Here is an 18491-nt window from a genome sequence, read left to right as displayed (position 1 = left end):
CATCGGCTGAGTGAACCGCGGGCTCTAAAAAAAGTTTGAGAAACTCTGCGCTCTTAGGGGGCCTTTAATCTCCACGTTCCAGAGCCACGGGACTTCGGGCGGCAACAGCAGGCGGCGGTAGCGCGCTGCACGTGGCGTCCGCACAGGTGCGGCCACAGCCTGTCAGAGACACCTCCCCTGCCCCATCACCCCAGCTGGGCCGGTCTCTCGCGATTGTCCCAGGGGGTCGTCCCCCCCCCCCTCTCTCTCCGCCGCTGTGCAGTGGGGCACACGAGTCGCCTGGAGGTGCTGTGTCCCCACGCACCGATCGCGTGAGGTCGCGACACACAACAACAACTGCTGCTGTAAGGTGGCGGAGTGTTGGGTGTTGGTGGTGGGGGTGGAACAACCCCGGAAGTTTGGGGCTTCATCTGGACCACCCCCCACACACACACTTTTGGTGACAGGATCGGTGGAGGGGGGGGGTCAGTTGCCGCTGGTGCGCGACAGTGGGTCACGCCGGTGGTGTCTCAAGTGACAAAACCACCGCGGCGACGTCAACAAAATCCGAGTCGAGATTGCGGACAGCGGGCGGGTGGGGTGGGGGGTTGGCAGATCGTCGTCGTCGACGAGGGCGACCGTTCCTGTCGCGAGTTTGTCCTCACCCGTTGGAAGTCGCGGCTTGAGATGAAGCACTCAGCCGCTGGGATTTACTGAGTTTCGCCGGTGCCGGCACTGCCAAGGTACGTTCAAGGTACGTTCAAGTGGATCGCGCTGGCTGGCTGGATAGCTACGGGCGCGGTGATTTCGTGCGCTTGAACCTCCCCCCCGCACCCTCCAACACCCCCAAACCACCAAGACGCTGAGTTCGACTCCCCCGTTCCACGGCGTTCGTTACATAACGTCAGTGGAGCGTGATCTGAACCGCTCCTGGCTGGGTCAGTATTCCACCGCTTCACCCCCCCCCCCCCCCAGATACTTCACTAATCCGCATTGGCCAGTAACGGGTGAAGTATGGTCAAACGAACCCGTCCAGCACTGGATGGACAGACGGTTGTCATTTTTTCGTGGGAGAAACCGCCGGTTGAGATGGGAAGTTTTCGTTCTTTTTGACGAGAGGGTTGTGACGGATTCCCACCGTCATCCCAGTCCGGTGTGTGCAGATTTAACCCAGAGATATAATGTGATCGCATCCTTTGCGCCGAAACTTGTGTTCGTATCCGGCGTAGATTGAGAGCACTGTATCCAACGTGATGAAGCAATACCTACTCTCGTTCTGTACACACCACACGCTACCCCTTAGAGCTCGTTACTCTTTACATAATCAACCGCGAAGTGCAGTTTTAACAGTCGAAGCCGGTGAAACTTACTAGACTTTTACTCTTTAAGTTCTTTCGGTAAAAGTCACGTGGGTAGAACAATCATATATCACGACGTTTCGATAGCAACGCAAGCCATTTGTCCTCAGGTGGAACAATACAGCAGGCGGACTGCTGAATTGTTTTTTATTGCGCAATACCGATGTATACACAGTACGTGATATTTAAGTTGTAGTTTGTGACATCCTAATCGACGTAAATAAAAAAAAAACTTCGTTTATCCAAATATTCGGGGTCATTAACTGGGGGATTCGTTTAGGGGCCGTCCATAAATGACGTCACGCACCTGGGGGGGTGGGGGGGGCAGACGTTTGTGACGATGTGTGACGAGGGGGGAGGGAGTGAGAAATGTGACGTCACATCAAAATGCGCAACTTTAAATAAATATAGACAACACGTTCTACTTAATTAAATAGACTTTTTAATACATGTTTACTCCTACAACATCAGAGTGCAGCGCCACATTAAATATGTACTACAATGACAATAGTTTAAAGCGATTTGAAGCATGTTTTTATATGGGGGGAGGGGCAGAGCTTTGTGACGTCATATTTGAGGGGGGGTCTGACTTTTTGTGATGCCGTGTGACGAGGGGGGGGGGTCAAAAATCGTCCAAAATCGCGTGACGTCATTTATGGACGGCCCCTTATCCGTCGAGCGTGATCAGGGAACGGATAGTGGGAATAATTTGCCGAATAACTCCATGTATCCGTGGTCCCGACCCCTGGATGAACGAATTAACCCGAATAATCGCGTCATGTGTAGCTTAAAGAATTAATGGTGATCATTATAACAATCAAATGTACAACCTTTTGTTAAATATGCTGCTAGATTAAGGCGTCCAAATGACGTGGCGTGGGAGGGGGGGGTGTGCCTGACCATACTTCACCACGCTGGTCAGTGCGGCTTAGTGAATGGGGGGGGGGGCGGGTAGGAGGGGATGTGATATAGCCATAGTCATGTATCGAACTCAGGGGGCCGTGTTCACAACGTACTACTATGCAAAACAAACGACTGCACTGCGACTGTACAAAGTGTAATTTAATAAGTGCGTGAACATTGATTAACAAAGGTTTTGTGCAATTTTCAGCCGATCGATCTTTTTATTATTATTTTTTCTAAAATTCGTTTAATATGAATGTATATGTGGCCTCGACGTGTGTCAACTAAAGCAAGCAGTAAATCTTGAAAAATGCATCCATTACCTCTTGTGAGCGTGTGAGACGCATCGGAGGCAAGTCTACTGCAAAACTTTCTGAACAAAATACGGGAGCAAAACTTTACACCATGACAATGTTGACCAATTAAATCCCATTCGATCATCAACCCGCACGGACCAGCTTGGTGAAGTATGTTAAGCAACCCCCGTGACCAACAAAGCAACACTTGGTGTGGAGCAATCAGTTTCAAGGACAATGCATATATTATAGTATGTTTTTTTGTTTGCATTTTGACTGCAGGTATTGTGGTTAATGCAGCAACATGAATCCTCGTAAAAAAAGGTTTCAGTTTTGTCGCCAGAAAATGGGGAAAACCCCTATTATTACAACACTTCCTGTGGATGCTTTTTGTTTACACGCCTTCATTTAACTCACTCTGTTGTTGTCGTATCCTCAAATCTTGTAACTCAATTTTAACCCACTTCCCAATGTGGTATCGACTGCAAACTTGGTATACTTATGTCATACTGATGACAATACTATATCATAATAAAACAATGTTACATTAGTTTTTACATGTTATGTTTCGGCTTGGCTCTAATTGTCCACGCTCAACTGACGTTGACTGGAATTGGCCACGGCCCCCTTACGTTGTGGCAAGCTTCGGGGCCACTTCCTGGAGTCGTGGAGTTCTGTCATTACGAGTAGGGTACATTTCATTAAAGCGTGTTTTTTTTTAAATATTACTTATTTTAGTATCCAACAGTGGATTGATTGAGAAACGTTTGCGAAAGCTCCACCAGCATGCCGTGTGTATTGTAACGAACAAAGAATGCGCAGCTCGTGGGATGCAGAGATAAGGAGGCATTTATTTCCACATTCAACTGCGGCCCATTTGCTGCCTGGCAGAATGCGACACTTGTTTTTCCTGCTCCTTGGCGAACCTGTGCAACCACAAAGATTAGAATGGCAACCTGAGGAACGAAGACAAGAAAGCGTAACACTGCTTACCGTATTCTCCCGATTCGACAGACGCACCCATTTCCCTGCACTTTAAAGTCAAACGCGTGTGTGTGTGTGGGTGAGTGGATGCGGGTTCGTCCTCTAATCCGGAAGGTGTGTGTGCGTGCGCGTGTGACCAGATTGGTATAGAGTAACTTTATTGACACCCAGGCACACGTTTATGGTGCGTCTTATAATCCCGGAAAATACGGTCGAACCAACTCATCACTGGGGGTGAAATGATTAACAAACCACCCCGATTGTAAGACAAGTCAGTGCGGCTTGGACAGGTGACGTCCCCTAGAATGGATGATGGCCGGTTGGGTCAAGAATCGTAACGCGGGGGCAGCCAAGGAATGGAACGCGTCCGAGAGGAAGGCCCTTGACGGGGAGATGGAGCGATGAAATCAGCTTGCATCCCTGCGCCGGGGTGGACCATTAAAACGCGGGATCGTGAGAGAGGTGGCGGCGGATTTGGGGAATCCTTAATCCAGCAGTGGATTGAGCACGGTTGATGATTATCATGAATCAAGTGAATGCTGTGGCCTCGAGTGGCTAGAGGGATCGTGTGAATGTGTTGACGTGAACGTGATTTCTTGCTCAAATGAGCCAGTGGTGGAAATTCCAAATGTATCTGGGTGCCACAAGGTGGTTTATTTATTGTATTGAACCCGGAGGGATAATGGGCTGAGTCAACAACCTCCAACCAGGATTTGAACTTCCGATTGCGAGCCACCCGGCCAGACTACAAAACACACCCAAACCCATTACATACAGAATACATTAGCAGAGAACCATCCATTCTTACAAATGAGTTCAGATGCACATATCGTGAGCTTAAATAATCAATATGAATCTATTGATCGGTGTTTGCTCTCCTACCCATCCACATTCGTGGCAATCCGGAAAAAAAACACTTCAACATAGTTTAGCGGTGGTTGTTTTGCTGTGAGCATTTTTATTTATATATTTTGTAATGACGCATCTGCATAATTTCTATTTCCTGCCAAATCACATTGCGTAATTACACGTACATCCCTTGCATCGAGTGAATGTTTAGATGACCATACTTCACCGCGCTGGTCAATGCGGGGTGGTAAAGGCGTGGGAACATAGACTTGGGAGAAGAGTACCGAGTTTTTTGTTTGTTGCTAAAATAACATAAACTAACGCTAAATCTACATAACACGTAGGCTTTCGCGACCAATATTATCCACAATAGAGGTTTTTGGGTTAGATCGCGTAAATATAAATGTGTCGCTAAATCCGCCACCACCCGACAGCCAACTAGTAAGGTTTGTCACGTAAACAGAACATGCCAATTCGTCACTAGTACAGCACACCGGTGTGTTGGAGAGTAAATCCACAACATCTACAATTCGAGTACGACGTTTCGCTGGTAATTACAGCCAGCATCATCAGGCGACAGCCAGAGTTATGGAGAAATGTTTTAGTTTCTGTCTTGGAGTGATAATTATTTATTTATATTCACGTGATCTAATCCAAAATCCTCTATTATGGATTAAATCTACATACTCAGAATGCATTTTGTGGAGCTCAGCCCCAGACGGCTCCAGCTGAGACCAAGAGCATGCTATACCGTACAGTGTACCCTATTAAAAGCCACCGATAATAACTCATGGAAACGACATTTAACAAAAACAATAATTAAACCCGTGATGCAATAGCGTTGTGCGCACCTGAACACCGTTCACCACTGCGAGCCGTTCATTACCAACTCACTGGATATAAAGGGGGCAGATACTTTAGTCAGATCATAAACGAAAACTGTCTTTTACGAGCTAAAGAGACATTCATTCTGTTGTATTTAACAGCAGCATGTCTCATCTCGCCGGCCTTATCTCGTTTGGCAGCCAAACTCGTGATTCAGTCCCAATGTGTCACGCGGTGTTTTGTCCGCATCCTGTGCGTCTGTGACGTCGAGATTGCCATCTTTGTCACCTGTTCAGAATCGGAATTTTTAGACTGGAGGAATCCGATGAGCTACAAAGCTCTTTTTTCACACATGTGTTCCAGTCTTTTTCACAGATGCCCACCTCTTGAGGAGCCTCTTAAGAATGTCAAACCCTGGCTCGAGTCTCGCATTCACTTCGTATTCACAAATTAAACCGTTCACGTGTTGGTTTAATTTTTCTCCCCTTTACCGCAACGGTGACAACGCGACGTTCGTTTTTGGCGTGTTAAGAACGGTAGCCATAACCTACAGTCCCTTCGTCAAGTCACTTCCCGCAGCCCGAAGCCTCTCTCCCCCCACTTGCCGTGTCAGACAAACGAGCTGCTTGAGACCGCGCGTCAGCACGCTTGGGTCAGTGCGGGTGGGTGAAGGTTTTGGCCCCAGGATCGGTTCGCCACCGGCCAGGAAATGATCTCTGGCTGCCCGTGGGTCACAGCTCAGTGCAATAAGTCACTACGCCACTTCCTCCCATTGCCCTTCGCTGTCCGTGTGTATATCATCATCACAGCCACGATGAATTCACTGCTAGAGTTTATATGAAGATGGAACGTAGCATGAACAAAAACACCAGGAATTGATATTATCCCCTGATATATACACGTCATTTGTTGTAGTGAGGTTAAATCAGATAATACACCTGTTGGGCTTTTGAGAAGCTTTTATCTTTGACTTTCAAACTTTATTTGAGTACGCCTTGCGTGCGTGACCTCGTCATCAGTTGTGGCTTTTTAACGTTGCCCTCCTTCCACTTGGTCTCTGTCGACCACAAAGGCAAGCAGAGCGAATTTGGGAGTGGGAATTTAACTCGACGATAATTGTCACCAGTGAGTGCATGCTGTCGTGCTCACAGGGATTGCGTCGTTTCCATGAGTTATTATCGGTGTGTTTTAATGGGGTACACTGGACGACATAGCATGTTCTTGGTCTCAGCTGGAGCCATCTGGGGCTGAGCTCCGTAAAATGCATTCTGAGTATGTAGATTTAGTCCGTAATAGAGGGTTTTGGGTTAGATCGTGTGATTATGAATGCCATTATCCCTCTATTTAAGACCGCGAAACAGGAAGATTTCTCCACAACTCTGGCTGCCGCCTGATGATGCTGGTTGTAATTATCGGCGAAACGTTCTACGCGAATTGTGTATGTTGTGGATTTACTCTGTAACACACCGGTGTGCTGTACTAGCAACGAATTGGCATGTTTTATTTACGTGACAAACCTTACTAATTGGCTGTGTCGGACGGCGGCGGGGGTTAACGCGGTCTAACCTCCCCCCCCTCCCCCCTTCTATTGTGGGCAAAGCAGCTTTGTTTACTTGAGCGGTGTGACACCGCGCACCCATAAGTGTGTGCGGAAGAGAGGCCTGACCGGCACTGGAGGAATGCGAACCTCGGGGAGTGGCTGATCCTGCCTCACCAGTTTTTAAATCGCCACCCTGGTTTTGGCTCCGTGAACCACAGTGCACAGTTGCACCGTGACGCAGCCCCTGGAATGAGTTACGTTCGAAAACTGGAATTTTTGCAATCGTGTGCCATGGAGCCATTATTAAAACTGATCGTAAACGCATATACTGCATGTTATTAGCATGTAGAGAACTGTACTGAACTTTAAACATTAGCCGTAGACTCTAACCCTGGGCTGAAAATCACACGTGACACATGATCATATGCCTCTATTCCTGCCGAAGCACGCTGACGTGGACAATAAGGAAACATAAATTAAAATGTACAGACTATTGTAAATCTACTGCTACTACATGTCAATCACGTATGACCATACTTCACCACACTGGTTAGTGTGAGCTGGTGATGTGATGTGCCCAGGACCAGTTCTTGTATCACTTGCCACTGTTGTTAGCTATAACAGGGAATCAAACAGATGGTTGGGTTCAAAGTGCAGTGCGCTAACCATTGAACATATATTACATGTCTCAAATGTTTTTGGAAATATGAGTAGTGTTCAGTAAATAAGTGACCTTCAGTCCAGCGGTAACTTTATTTTACCAGGTAAGGCCCACTGAGCTATGTAGCTTTTTTTCAGAATTGACGTGGCCACAAATGATAGGCCAACGAAGTGGCTTTTCCTGTGGAAATATATAGCAGCCAAATACTCCAAACGAATATTTCTAAATGTGGAGGGGAAAAACCAGAGGGCCCGGAGAAAAATCTACGCGACTACGGAGAGAACATGCAAACTCCAAATATACAGGTGTCAGGGATTGAACGCACGAACCCCCTGTATATCAGGCAAGGGACAGAACATCTTGCCACTGCGGAGTCTGTTTCGTAAACATTTAAGAGGAGGAAGAATGGTCTTCGTGGATATACATTGCAGTGTGACATTGCTACTGAAATAGAATCAGATAATATCAGTGTCCCTCGCACTTTAACACTTTGGGCAGCGCTCATCTGTACATTGTCTCTTGTTGGTTTTTTTGAGTGATTGGTACCAGTTCCTCGTTCTTTGCGGTGAGGCTCTTGCCCTTTCACAGGACACCCATTGATGGTGGGTTTACTCACCAGATTTGGCTCACTTTACTGGCTTGGGAGGAAAGACGTACTGAGAAGACCACGTCTGGTATTTGACCTCGAGATAAAATGGCCTCTTGTCCAACGTTAAACCAAGTTGAGCCATGTCACACGTGAAAATATCCAGAACACACGTATAGTCAGAGATTAATTGCTTGACTCTGCAAACATGCCATGCATTTCTTGACAAAGAATTAGCTATTTTCAGAGCGGAAGTGTGATGAGATGAGTTGATGAGAAGGATGGTAGTACATTAATATGATTATGCATGAAATAAACGATGATGAAAGTGACAATGAGTGAGTGTGATGAATGGGGAGGGAAGTTGGGAAGAGGGATGGAGTTTATGGTGGAGAAGGGACGGGGGAGAAGAGTTTGGGTAAGCGAGGGAGTCTTAAGGGACCAACGAAAAATGTACAGTAAATCTGATCCTTTGTATGTATCTACAACTTGTTTCGCACCGCACATAGACAACCGTGCTAACTGGAGGTGCGGGGGAAGGACAACAAACTGACATACATCTGTCCTGGTGTCAAAGGCTGTCTCAGAAACCTAAACCACCAGCTATGTAACCCTAGCCGGTGGAACATCAAGTTGATTGTCTCCTATTGAAGTTGCCGTTCGCTCGGCCCCCATGTAGCACCCTCCAGACACCGAACAGCGATCCCAATCGACAAACGCTGGCTCCAGAAGCGTGGGGGTCAAAGTCAAGCATCAGTAGAGTGGGTCCTCGAAATAACTTTCGCAGATTTACCGGCTTCCGCATTCAACGGGGGGGGGGGTGTGTGGATGGGGCTTTTTTGGGGGCACTCAGAAATGTAGAAAAAGGCTGAAAACCTTTATCGAATCGCACCCGTAAAGCTCACGAATGTCTCGGACTCGTTATAAACTGCGTCTCCATGCTGCGCAGAAACGCCATGTGCCAGGCGGTGGTCAGATTAGTACAGCACAGTAACCACTGCTTACGATATGTTCATTTTAAGTTACGTTATACCTTAACGTTGTGTTTTACTATAACATGTCGGGAGTACTCAAAGGTAAAAACGACAAGCTGTAAACTGAATCAATTTGGTGTCCGCAAAAATAACGGGGTTTTAATTCTGCTCAGGTTTTTCTCCGCGAGTTTACTGAACAGCTCTCCCGTCTGTGTCTGTCCGGGCCCGGGCCGCGTGTCTCTGCTCAGCTCCACGTGCTGCAAAGCTCCCAGCAGCACGTGGAGTTAAACACCAGACATCTCGCCACGCAACATGCATTGGAATCCGAACTCACACCGGAAAAGCTAAAAGCGGGTTTTGTAAAATAAACAACAACAACAACAACGGGTAAACTGGGGGCAACCTCATTCCTGGTATTTTTAATAAGATGCGCTGAACTTGGCCACTGGGCCATACACCGAGTCCCCTGTTTACCGGTCGGCGTGTCGATGCGAGCGCGGTGGTGATCTCGCGTCCCGGCTCGTTGCCTTGGCAGGTGCGCGGGACATGCTGGTGCCCTGGCGGCGGAGGCACGACCGTCCGGGCGGGATCGCAGACCGCTCTCGCTGACATGAGTAAGGCTGCAACCACCACCACTGCTCGCCACCAATTCCCAGCGCCCCAATGTCCACCGCACGTTTCCACGTTTCATTTGGATTGCGCTTGTACCGGGGGGTCGTGTAACGGAGGCGTTTATATCGTCGGTGCTTCGACTCACGATGTGTAGCATTCGTGGAGGCGTGCGCTCGAAATTGGCTACTTCCGGTGTGTGCCGATGAAATACTCGTGCCACGCATCGGTGGCCCGGCGGGCAGAGTGAGCGGCTCGCAATGGGAAAGTTGCGATTTTAAATCCCGGTTGAGGATCGACTCAGTCTATCATCCCTTCGGGGGTCGATGAATTGAGGATCGCTTTACGTGGGAGTCAATTTCCGCCACTGACTTAGGGCCGCGAAGAGGAGACGAGTGCCACCTGAATGCTGGGAATTGCACTGAGACAGAAAGAGAAACGGGTCGATGAGAGAACGAACACATATTAGGGACATCGCCTTGACCCTTAAGAGAAATGAATGTGGTGTGGTTACGACACATCACTTGCGGGAACGACGGCTGAGACCGATGATGGAATGGCACCCATAAGAGGCAACACGCCGGAGAGGGCGACAACTGCGAAGGTGGAGCGATGCGACCGCGATGGATTGTGGCACAGCAAGCCCGAGAGGGACGGCAAAGATACCGGGGGCCTTCTTCCAGCAGTGGATAGAACATGGCTGCTGCTGCTGATGATGACGATGATGATGATGATTTAATCGTTTTTTTGGGTGTGAAAATGTACAGTGACAAAGACCGTGTGTGGTGTCGTGACACCAATTTTGAAACAGACTTAGGGGTTTTATATTTGTTGCAAATGTAACGCCGCGTTTTAAGCTTCGCAATGAAAAAATACATGGAAGTGACGTTAATGGAGTAACTGTAACGAGTAGTTTCTCTCCCAATTTTTCAATGACTGAAAAGCTATTATTACTGCGTGAAGTGTGTGAGCGATACACTGAATATAAAGATACTGAGATGAATATCTCTACTTAAGCCCTATATGCCAAGGAAGCTGTTTAATATTGCTCCAGTATATCTCACGCTTCTATTATAGCCCAGGGAAGAGAAAGGAGAGAAAAAAAATACATTTGAAGGCAGAGAGAGCGGAATTGGTTTGATGCCAGAAAATGTCAACATGACTCGTTTTCATACACAGTTGAGACATTGCATTTATCCCAGCATATGTATTATGCATGTAAAGAGGCATGCATAGTCTTCAACGATTTTTTTAACATCTAAATTGAAAACTCATTTTTTTAGAACTGATTTTTTGTGTTCAGTTTGTTGTCCTTCCCCCGCACCTCCGATTAACACGGTTGTCTACGTACGGTGCAAAAGAAGTTCAACTTACGTACAACTAATTGAACACCGCAGATTTGAACCTGGGCACCAACCCACGTGATGTGCAGTATTACTTGTCAAAGCACTTGCAAATGATTGCAATACACGAGTAAGGTGTGTACTGACGTTCATTCAACAATATGAAGTTTAATTCTGTTTTTTTATATTTATCCATTTATTTATAAGGTATATATATTTTTAAGTGGTAACCGATTCGTTTTTCTTGGTTCTTTCGGTAAAGTCACGTAGAAGGGAAACAATAAAATCATACAAATATAAAACAATAAAATTATCACGACGTTTCGACTGCAACACAAGCAATCATCATCAGGTTGTGAAAGCCACAGTCGAAACGTCGTGTGAATTTTATCGTTTTATATTTTTATTATTTTATTGTTTCCCTTCTACGTGACTTTACCGAAAGAACCAAGAATATTAATCCCTGCAGTCACGAAAGCTTTAAATCAAAATGGTAACCGATTGTTATTTTAATATTTTAGTTCGATGCAGAATACTCTTTTGTGTGGGTTAGTCGTTTTGTAGGTTACCTCCTGGGATCCACGGATGGACTCTACATCTGCTCTCTGTTCCAAAGCAGATTGCACAAATAATTTCCTGATGCTGCATTGGCAGTGGTGCACAAGCACAATTAACAAACACCTCAATACACACAATCGCTTTTCTTCACATCACATGTATGTACAATAAAAACTTGGATTGCGAGCATAATTCGTTCCGGAAACGTGTTTGCAATCCAAAGCACTCGTATATCAAAGCACTTGTATATCAGTTGTGATCACGTGACGCTCGGCAGACAAAGCGTATACGTACTACTCGTATTGCAAGACCTCGCTCGTTTATCAAATTAATATTTATTTAAAAATTTTGCTCGTCTTGCAAAACACTCGCAGACCAAGTTACTCGCCGCACATAGCCAACCGTGCTAATCGGAGGTGGGAGGGAAGGACAGCAAACTAAACACAAAACATCAGTTCTAAAGAAATTCGTTTTCAATCTAGGGCATTGGTGGAAACGTAGCAGGTTATTTATGTTTTCTTTTAAGGCCACAGTGATGTTGATGAGTGTGCCAAAATAGATTTACTGTCGTTTGAGAAATGCAAACGTCTTTTTTTAATCATTCTCAGAAAAAAACTTTTTTTGGCTAACGCAAGTGCTTTCACTTTCTAAGATGTGATATGAATGTGTCAGTAACACCAGAACGTTTGGCAATGCACACGAGACAATTGAAAGAGCGACACATTTTTTTTTTTAAATCTGGTACCGCGCGTGATTGTCACTGCAGTCATTACGCTTGCATGGCTCGCCAGGGATCCGTAAATACGATTTCACATATTTTGACGTGAGGTTTCCAATTACAGAACGCAGGGTGGCCATTTTACTTGCCGGACAGAGAGAAAGATTACGGTCTTGCGCCGAGACCGGGGCTACGCGAACAATAAAAGGGACTGAGCTATTGAGGTGGCGTGAATTCCTGACACGAGCGTCCCACACTAACCCCGCGATCGCGTAACAAGCTCGTCAAAGTGAGCCCGATGCATCGGCCTGGAATTTCTCTGCGTTGATGCACGCTGTGTCACAGGAAAAGGAATAAAAACAACCTCTGTAGGAATCCAATTTTGTTAGCGCTTCGTGAAAAGTTTGGGGGTCGCTGTGAGAAGAACATTTTTGACAATATATCGACGTAACTGGTGGAATCTGCAGAAAGTAAAGTCTAGACGAATATAAAACAAATTAAATTTAAAGTTTATACATTTGCAACCCTAACTTAATCCACTGCTAAATGAAGGTCTCCCCCCCCCCCCCCGTGCCATGTGGGGTCACGCAGGGTTGTTTGACCGTGCTTCACCACGCTGGTCAATAAGTATTGGTGAAGGTTTAATAAGGCTGTGTCGGTCGTGGTGGGGTTGTGTCCATGCAGAAGTCACTCACCACTCACGTCAGCTGTGGCTGGTAATCGACATCGGGTGGCCCGGTCCAGAGTGCAGTTCGACAATCACTGCACTCATGCTCCTCCATATGCACGTGTAGCTTAATAAACATAATCACATACATTATACACACGTGAATACCCCATGCCAGGTTGCTTAAATGCAGATCATTTATACTGTACACATGCATCATTGATTAGCAGTTGGCTCTCTCTCTGTCTTGGCCTGACAAAGCACAACTCGCAATCAGCTTTTTCAAACTGCAGTGCCCTCGATCCCACCCCCACAAACTCATGGTGCAGCTTTCCGTGATTACTGATCTGTTACATTCATAAGTAAACACAAAGCTGGCAGTAGTGCACGCTGCAACAACAACACACTTGTATTCGACAACAGCGGCGGTGACAACGACCACAATAGCACCATCTTACGGGCGGCAAAGTACGCAGAAAAGGGCTGACGTTTCAGGCAAACGGCCCTTGTTCGGAGCAGCTCTCGGAAATTTTCCGAGAAAGGACCCCAACCTCAAGGGGATGGAACGATAGCTGCGAGAAAGGGAGCTGTCTCCGCTCCGAGGAAGAGTGCTTGCTCATTCATATGCAGATGAAGCCACGGAGAACACCGCTTGTACCTAACGGTCAGCAATCGTGCAATGCTGCACCAGAGGGGGTCGTAAGGACGCGGGTGGAGATGCACGGCTCGCGATGATTATTCCTCATTTGCATTAAACGTGACGCTCGAGGTGAGGCCCCGTATTTAATGTTACAGCGGCGGAGCAGCGGGGAACACAATTAGCTTAGAACCCAGGGACTTAAGTTTGATTCGCGGCCACGGCTAACATCAGTGGTGAATCGTAGCTGAGCCGGTTCTCAACCTGCCCCTCCCCCCCTCCTTCACTAACAGCCTGGTGAAGTATGGTCAAATAACGTCTGTCTGACACGTCCTGCGGAGGTCTGCATCTGGAAGTCGATTTACTAAGTGCCGTACATAATTGTTATTTTTTTTTTAAACTGACAGCCGTGAGAGCATATTACATTTTTCTCAATTAATGTTTTTAGTCTTTAAGCAAATCGGTACTCAAGAAATAAGACGTCCACCTCCTGCAGCCAGTGTTGTTCTTCGCTACAAACATCGACGTTCATTATTTAATTCCGTCTTACGCCGACTGTTCGTTATTTCCAAGCAGCGCCTAAATTCGAGGTGGAGAACGGCCCGTTAACTGCACTGCACGACCCGCGCTCTTCGAAGCTGGGGAAAAACCCCGCGGTAATATCAACAAGCACATCGCTCAAACTTTGAACGCATCAACGGCTCGCCCTAGAATGACGACGACGGTTGAACGTTGGATTGAACCACCGATTTAATGACCGGACCGAGCAACTTACGGACGGCAACAGCAACAACAACAACCGCAACAAAACAAAGTGAAATTGTGTTCGTGGCCCCAGCAAGGAGACGAAGCTTGACACCTGTCGGAGACGTTGCCACAGACAGCCCGGCGGGTGCCATGCATTGCAGAATTTCTCTGCGCGTCTTCGAAGCCTTGAGCAGTCCGAGCTCGTTTGTTCTAGCTCTTAGACACCGTTCTCTGGGCTGTCGGCAGCTATCGTCATGCCATGAAGAAAATAAATAAAAAACACCCCGCTCTCTCCGCTTGCTCCTATTATAGATATGGAATTAAAGCGAACAGAGCATTAAAAAAAATAGTGGCTTTGGCATTTACAGTTTAATTTGAACATATCCAAAAAAATATCGTTTCAGCCTGAAATTACTTTCTTTGAGTGTGATTCGATACCGATGAATGCAAATTGCATCAGCCGTCTCACGACTAGTTGTGTCATAAGCGAAGTAGCAAGTTCTTTAAAATGTGAGGATTCGATAATGTTGTGAGCCTGGTTTATATGTTTCCACCATGAAATATACGCAAGAGATAGCCGACAAAATAGAGTATAGCTCTTCTTTGGAGGTTCACTGCTTTCCAGATAAGTGCGAAATATCCCAATTCTGAAAGGGCCTATCCCTCAATAATAATTACTCACATGTCTAAGGCGCAATCCATTCAGGGATCTCAGTGTGCCATGCACGAAGTTGGGAAATATAAATGCTGTCCTTTATCCTAACCCTACTACTGACAACTAACACTGACTGTAACCTTATAACCTTAAGACAGACCCTCACCTGACCCCAGCTTGATCCTGACCCTAAACCCTAACCCATGAATCCCAACCCAACGCTAACCCTAGTCCTCCCCCTCAACCCTACTCATCCCTAAGCCTAGTCCATGACCTTAACCAAAACTCCTATCCCTAGTTCCTAATTCCACCCATACCTATAACATTACAACCCCAACCCTAACCCTGTTTACCCTAACTCCCAGCCCAGGGGTCGGCCACCGGAATAACAAGAAGCGACATTTTTTTCCTTCGAATTCAGTTTAAAAAAAAATCAATATATATCAAGAGCCGCAATGCACTGTGGTGGTGAATACGAGACAGTGGTGGTCCTTCATAAATAACGGTCACGTAGCAGCAGTCCTTTAAAGAGCCGCAGGTTGGTGACCGCTGCCCAAGCCTTAAACACAGTCATCCCTTATTCTTTGGGTCTTTCGGTAAAGTCACGTAGATAGGTTCCAATTAATACAAATAAAATAAACAAAAACTACGACGTTTCGATCAAAACACAAGCGATCGTCATCCTGATGACGGTCACTTGCGTTTATTTTTATTAATTGGAACCTATCTCCGTGACTTTACCGAAAAACCCAAAGACTATGAATTCCTGCAGTCACGAAAGCTTTAAGTCAAGATTTACAGTCCTCCCTTATCCTGATTCTGGCCAGGAATTATTATTAAACCGGCATCAATATGCCGCACGTGGCAACGGCACTGCCCCTCGGTCACTCGGACACGTGACACGTCCATCCCAGAGAAACAACCGGACCACAACACGTTTCTATTCGAGGATGGAATGAGTCACCAGCACCACTGCCCCCCCCCCACCACCGCCTCCTCGCAGGTAATCCATTGCAATGCATTGAACGGTCACGATTTGGTCACGCTTCGATGAAAGAATCGATACGTAGAGCTCTTTCACTTTGGAGAGAAATGTAGCGCTTCGTGTGGCTGCGGCGGCGACAGTCACAATTAGATCAAAGCACATGAATTCTTAAACACGCGGGTCGATGCCTACATTGTGAACTTAAGAGTCAATATTTCATCGACGCGTCTCTCCACCCCGAATTTCCCACCGATTATCTCGACTTTACTTAGAAATAAATTCGAACCCCTTCACATGACATAGCGCGTGAAGGTTGCCCCGCACCGTGTCGCTCCCGGGGGGGTTTGTTTGACCGTGTTCCGCCACCTTGGTGAGCACGGGTTGATGGAAAGGGGGGGGGGGCACCCAGAACTAATTTGCACGTCGCTCGCCAGTGACGTTAGCCGCGGCCAGGAATCAAAGCCCGGTCGCCGTGTTCATCGTGCGGTGCGCGTCAACCGCTCCACCGTCCACCAGGTGGACTAAAATCTACGTGGTTTGGCAGGGTGAGAAAGCGCGTGGCGGGTTGTTAAAATAGATAGCTGTTTAACGCGTATATATGTAAGCACGTGGCTTTTTTGCACGTGGTGACATACCCACTGCAGTCAGGTTCGTGCGAGTTTGCCGCTACAATGCGCTCGCTCACTTTGCCCGCCTTTCACCAAAAATCCCGCGACGCCGAGTGCAACCTGACTCATCGGGTCACGTCATGCTAATGAGGGGCGAGGGTTGCCTTTGCAATGAGCCTCCGAGCCCTGAAATCAGCCGTCCCAACTCCCAGAGGAGGTGCGAGGTAGAAGTGAGTTAACCCACACGCAGCTCGCCTCACACGTCCGGCCTTTTGCTGAATTTCCACAACAGTTTGGCCTGAAATACAAATGAAGAGCATCTCATCGTGAACGATTAAATATTCAACACATGCCGGCGGTGTTTTTTTTATCATCAACCTTCTTTGTTTCTCACCACCGCCGCGTGCGTTACCTTTTCTTCAACGGGATTCGTTCACATTGGTGGGTAACCCGTCAGCCCTCCAAATGGAACACGAATCTAATTAAATTACGCGCAAAAAAATCTCGCAGGCTCGTGGCCCTCCTGCACACGTGTCAATTCACTACCTACGACCGTGCCTCAATTTCTCGTGGAATATTTTCTGGGGACTGCCCCCCCTTTCCCCCCTCCCCTCCTTTCCCCCCCCCCCCTTCCCCCCAGGAGATCAGAGAGATATTTTCTAGAGCTCAGCCCCAGGCAGCAGCAGCAGCAGCAGCAGCTCCGGTTAAGCCTCCGATGATGACACTTACGGCGTAGAGAGCGGTGGCATCGGGACCTCGGCGTGTGGGCGCGTGCTCGGGCTAGCGCTGGGCGAAGTGGAAGGGGTTACTTCCCCCGCGCTGCACGCTCACCGCGCTCCGCTTGCTGGAGACGCGGCGCTCTACAGGGCGGGGGGGGGGGACGACTCGCGTCGCCGCTCGGCAGTAAGCGCTGTCCCGAGCGCGTCCTCACGGGAGTGCGTGCGTGCACTCGTACGTACGGGCGAGCGGGCACGAACCCACCGGGAGCGATGGCCACCGTTGTGTGCGAGGCCGGCACCTGAATGAAACCGACGGCGGGCAGGAAGCCATGCAAGTCCTTCAGATTGTGCGCGACTTGGTTTCTCCGTCCAAGAAGGAAACGGAGTTTAGCGGTAAGCTCGGCATTCGTCGATTCTTTCACACAGCGTGGGCTCTGCGCGTCTCCGTCACGGCGGTAACGACAAAGCACCGTGGAGACCACGTGTGAATTGATCGTTCATCGTTTTGTTCATTTTCTTATAATCGACCTTAAATATTCGGTCAACTGTCGAAGGGCTTTTCATTTGAAAGTTGCTGTAACGAGGCGCGTTAAGCTACGTGCGTGCTTTGCAGCAGCGTCCATCGCGAGCGGTTTCGACGGCGGTATTTTGAGTGCCTGTGTTTTTGTGGCGACTGCGGGAATGGATTTTGAGGATAAGTTTGGCAGCCCCATTATGCCGCGATGTGAGCGACCAGGTTGTGCGGTGCAAGCGCACGCACGCGTGCACTCTCGTTTGCTTGCGTACGGACGTACGGATGGATGTTTAACTTCTTTTGCGCCGTACGTAGCCAAACGTGCTAATCGGGGGTGCCGGGGGGGGGGGGTGGTGGGGGGAAGGACGGCAAAACTAAACGCAAAAAGCATTCCTAAAGAAACGAGTCTTCAATCGAGATTCATTTAAAAGTGCACCGCCCCAGCGGCTTCCTGTGCACACGCGCGCCGTGTGTGAAGGTCGCGTTGACGCGCACGTCGAGAGGGTGCCGGGGAAAAGGGCAAAGGGAGCGTGGCGCGAGCCTCGTTGCTCTGCAGACGCATTTGGCAAAGGCTGTCACGAGGCTTCGTGTTGGGAGGCAACTCATCCGTAAAAAATATATATAATACTCTTAAAGCTGTACCGAGTGTGTGTGTAGTATAGTGTCCTTAAATGTGACCTCGAGGGCGTATTTGCTGGGATGGATATAGTTAACATTAATCCATTGCTCCCGTGCGACCGTTTAAAGGGGGTGATGCCCCGTGCACATTCGAGAGG

At 47.8% G+C, this 18491-nt stretch overlaps 1 protein-coding gene and 1 long non-coding RNA gene across 5 annotated transcripts in view; one reads left to right on the top strand and one right to left on the bottom strand.

The window, feature by feature from the left end:
- Window positions 1–3369: 3369 nt before the first annotated feature.
- LOC116939978 (uncharacterized) lies at window positions 3370–17297 on the bottom strand. Of its 3 annotated transcripts, none has more exons than XR_012941170.1 (5): window positions 17212–17297; window positions 12879–12977; window positions 9430–9985; window positions 8012–8096; window positions 3370–3462 (listed from the first exon to the last, which is right to left on the bottom strand). It is a non-coding gene; the product is annotated as an uncharacterized LOC116939978 (long non-coding RNA). The 3 variants fall into 3 exon arrangements; XR_012941169.1 differs by lacking the exon at window positions 17212–17297 and adding an exon at window positions 14347–14507; XR_004402488.2 differs by lacking the exon at window positions 17212–17297 and adding an exon at window positions 13309–13404.
- The window catches only part of LOC116939976 (uncharacterized), a 57437-nt gene continuing 48442 nt past the window's right edge, over window positions 9497–18491 (top strand). The window contains exon 1 of one of the 2 annotated variants that reach the window (XM_076065379.1): window positions 9497–9569. In XM_076065379.1, the coding sequence (XP_075921494.1) occupies window positions 9566–9569 (4 nt within the window). In that variant the 5' untranslated portion in view covers window positions 9497–9565. Of the gene's footprint in view, window positions 9570–17166; window positions 17595–18491 lie in introns of those variants that run through there. The other variant, XM_032949106.2, reaches the window with a different exon arrangement.

Source organism: Petromyzon marinus, chromosome 7 (genome assembly GCF_048934315.1).
Source record: "Petromyzon marinus isolate PM22_M1 ecotype Great Lakes invasive population chromosome 7, UKy_Petmar_22M1.pri1.0, whole genome shotgun sequence".
NCBI lineage: Eukaryota > Metazoa > Chordata > Hyperoartia > Petromyzontiformes > Petromyzontidae > Petromyzon > Petromyzon marinus.
This window is presented reverse-complemented; position numbering and strand designations above follow the sequence as displayed.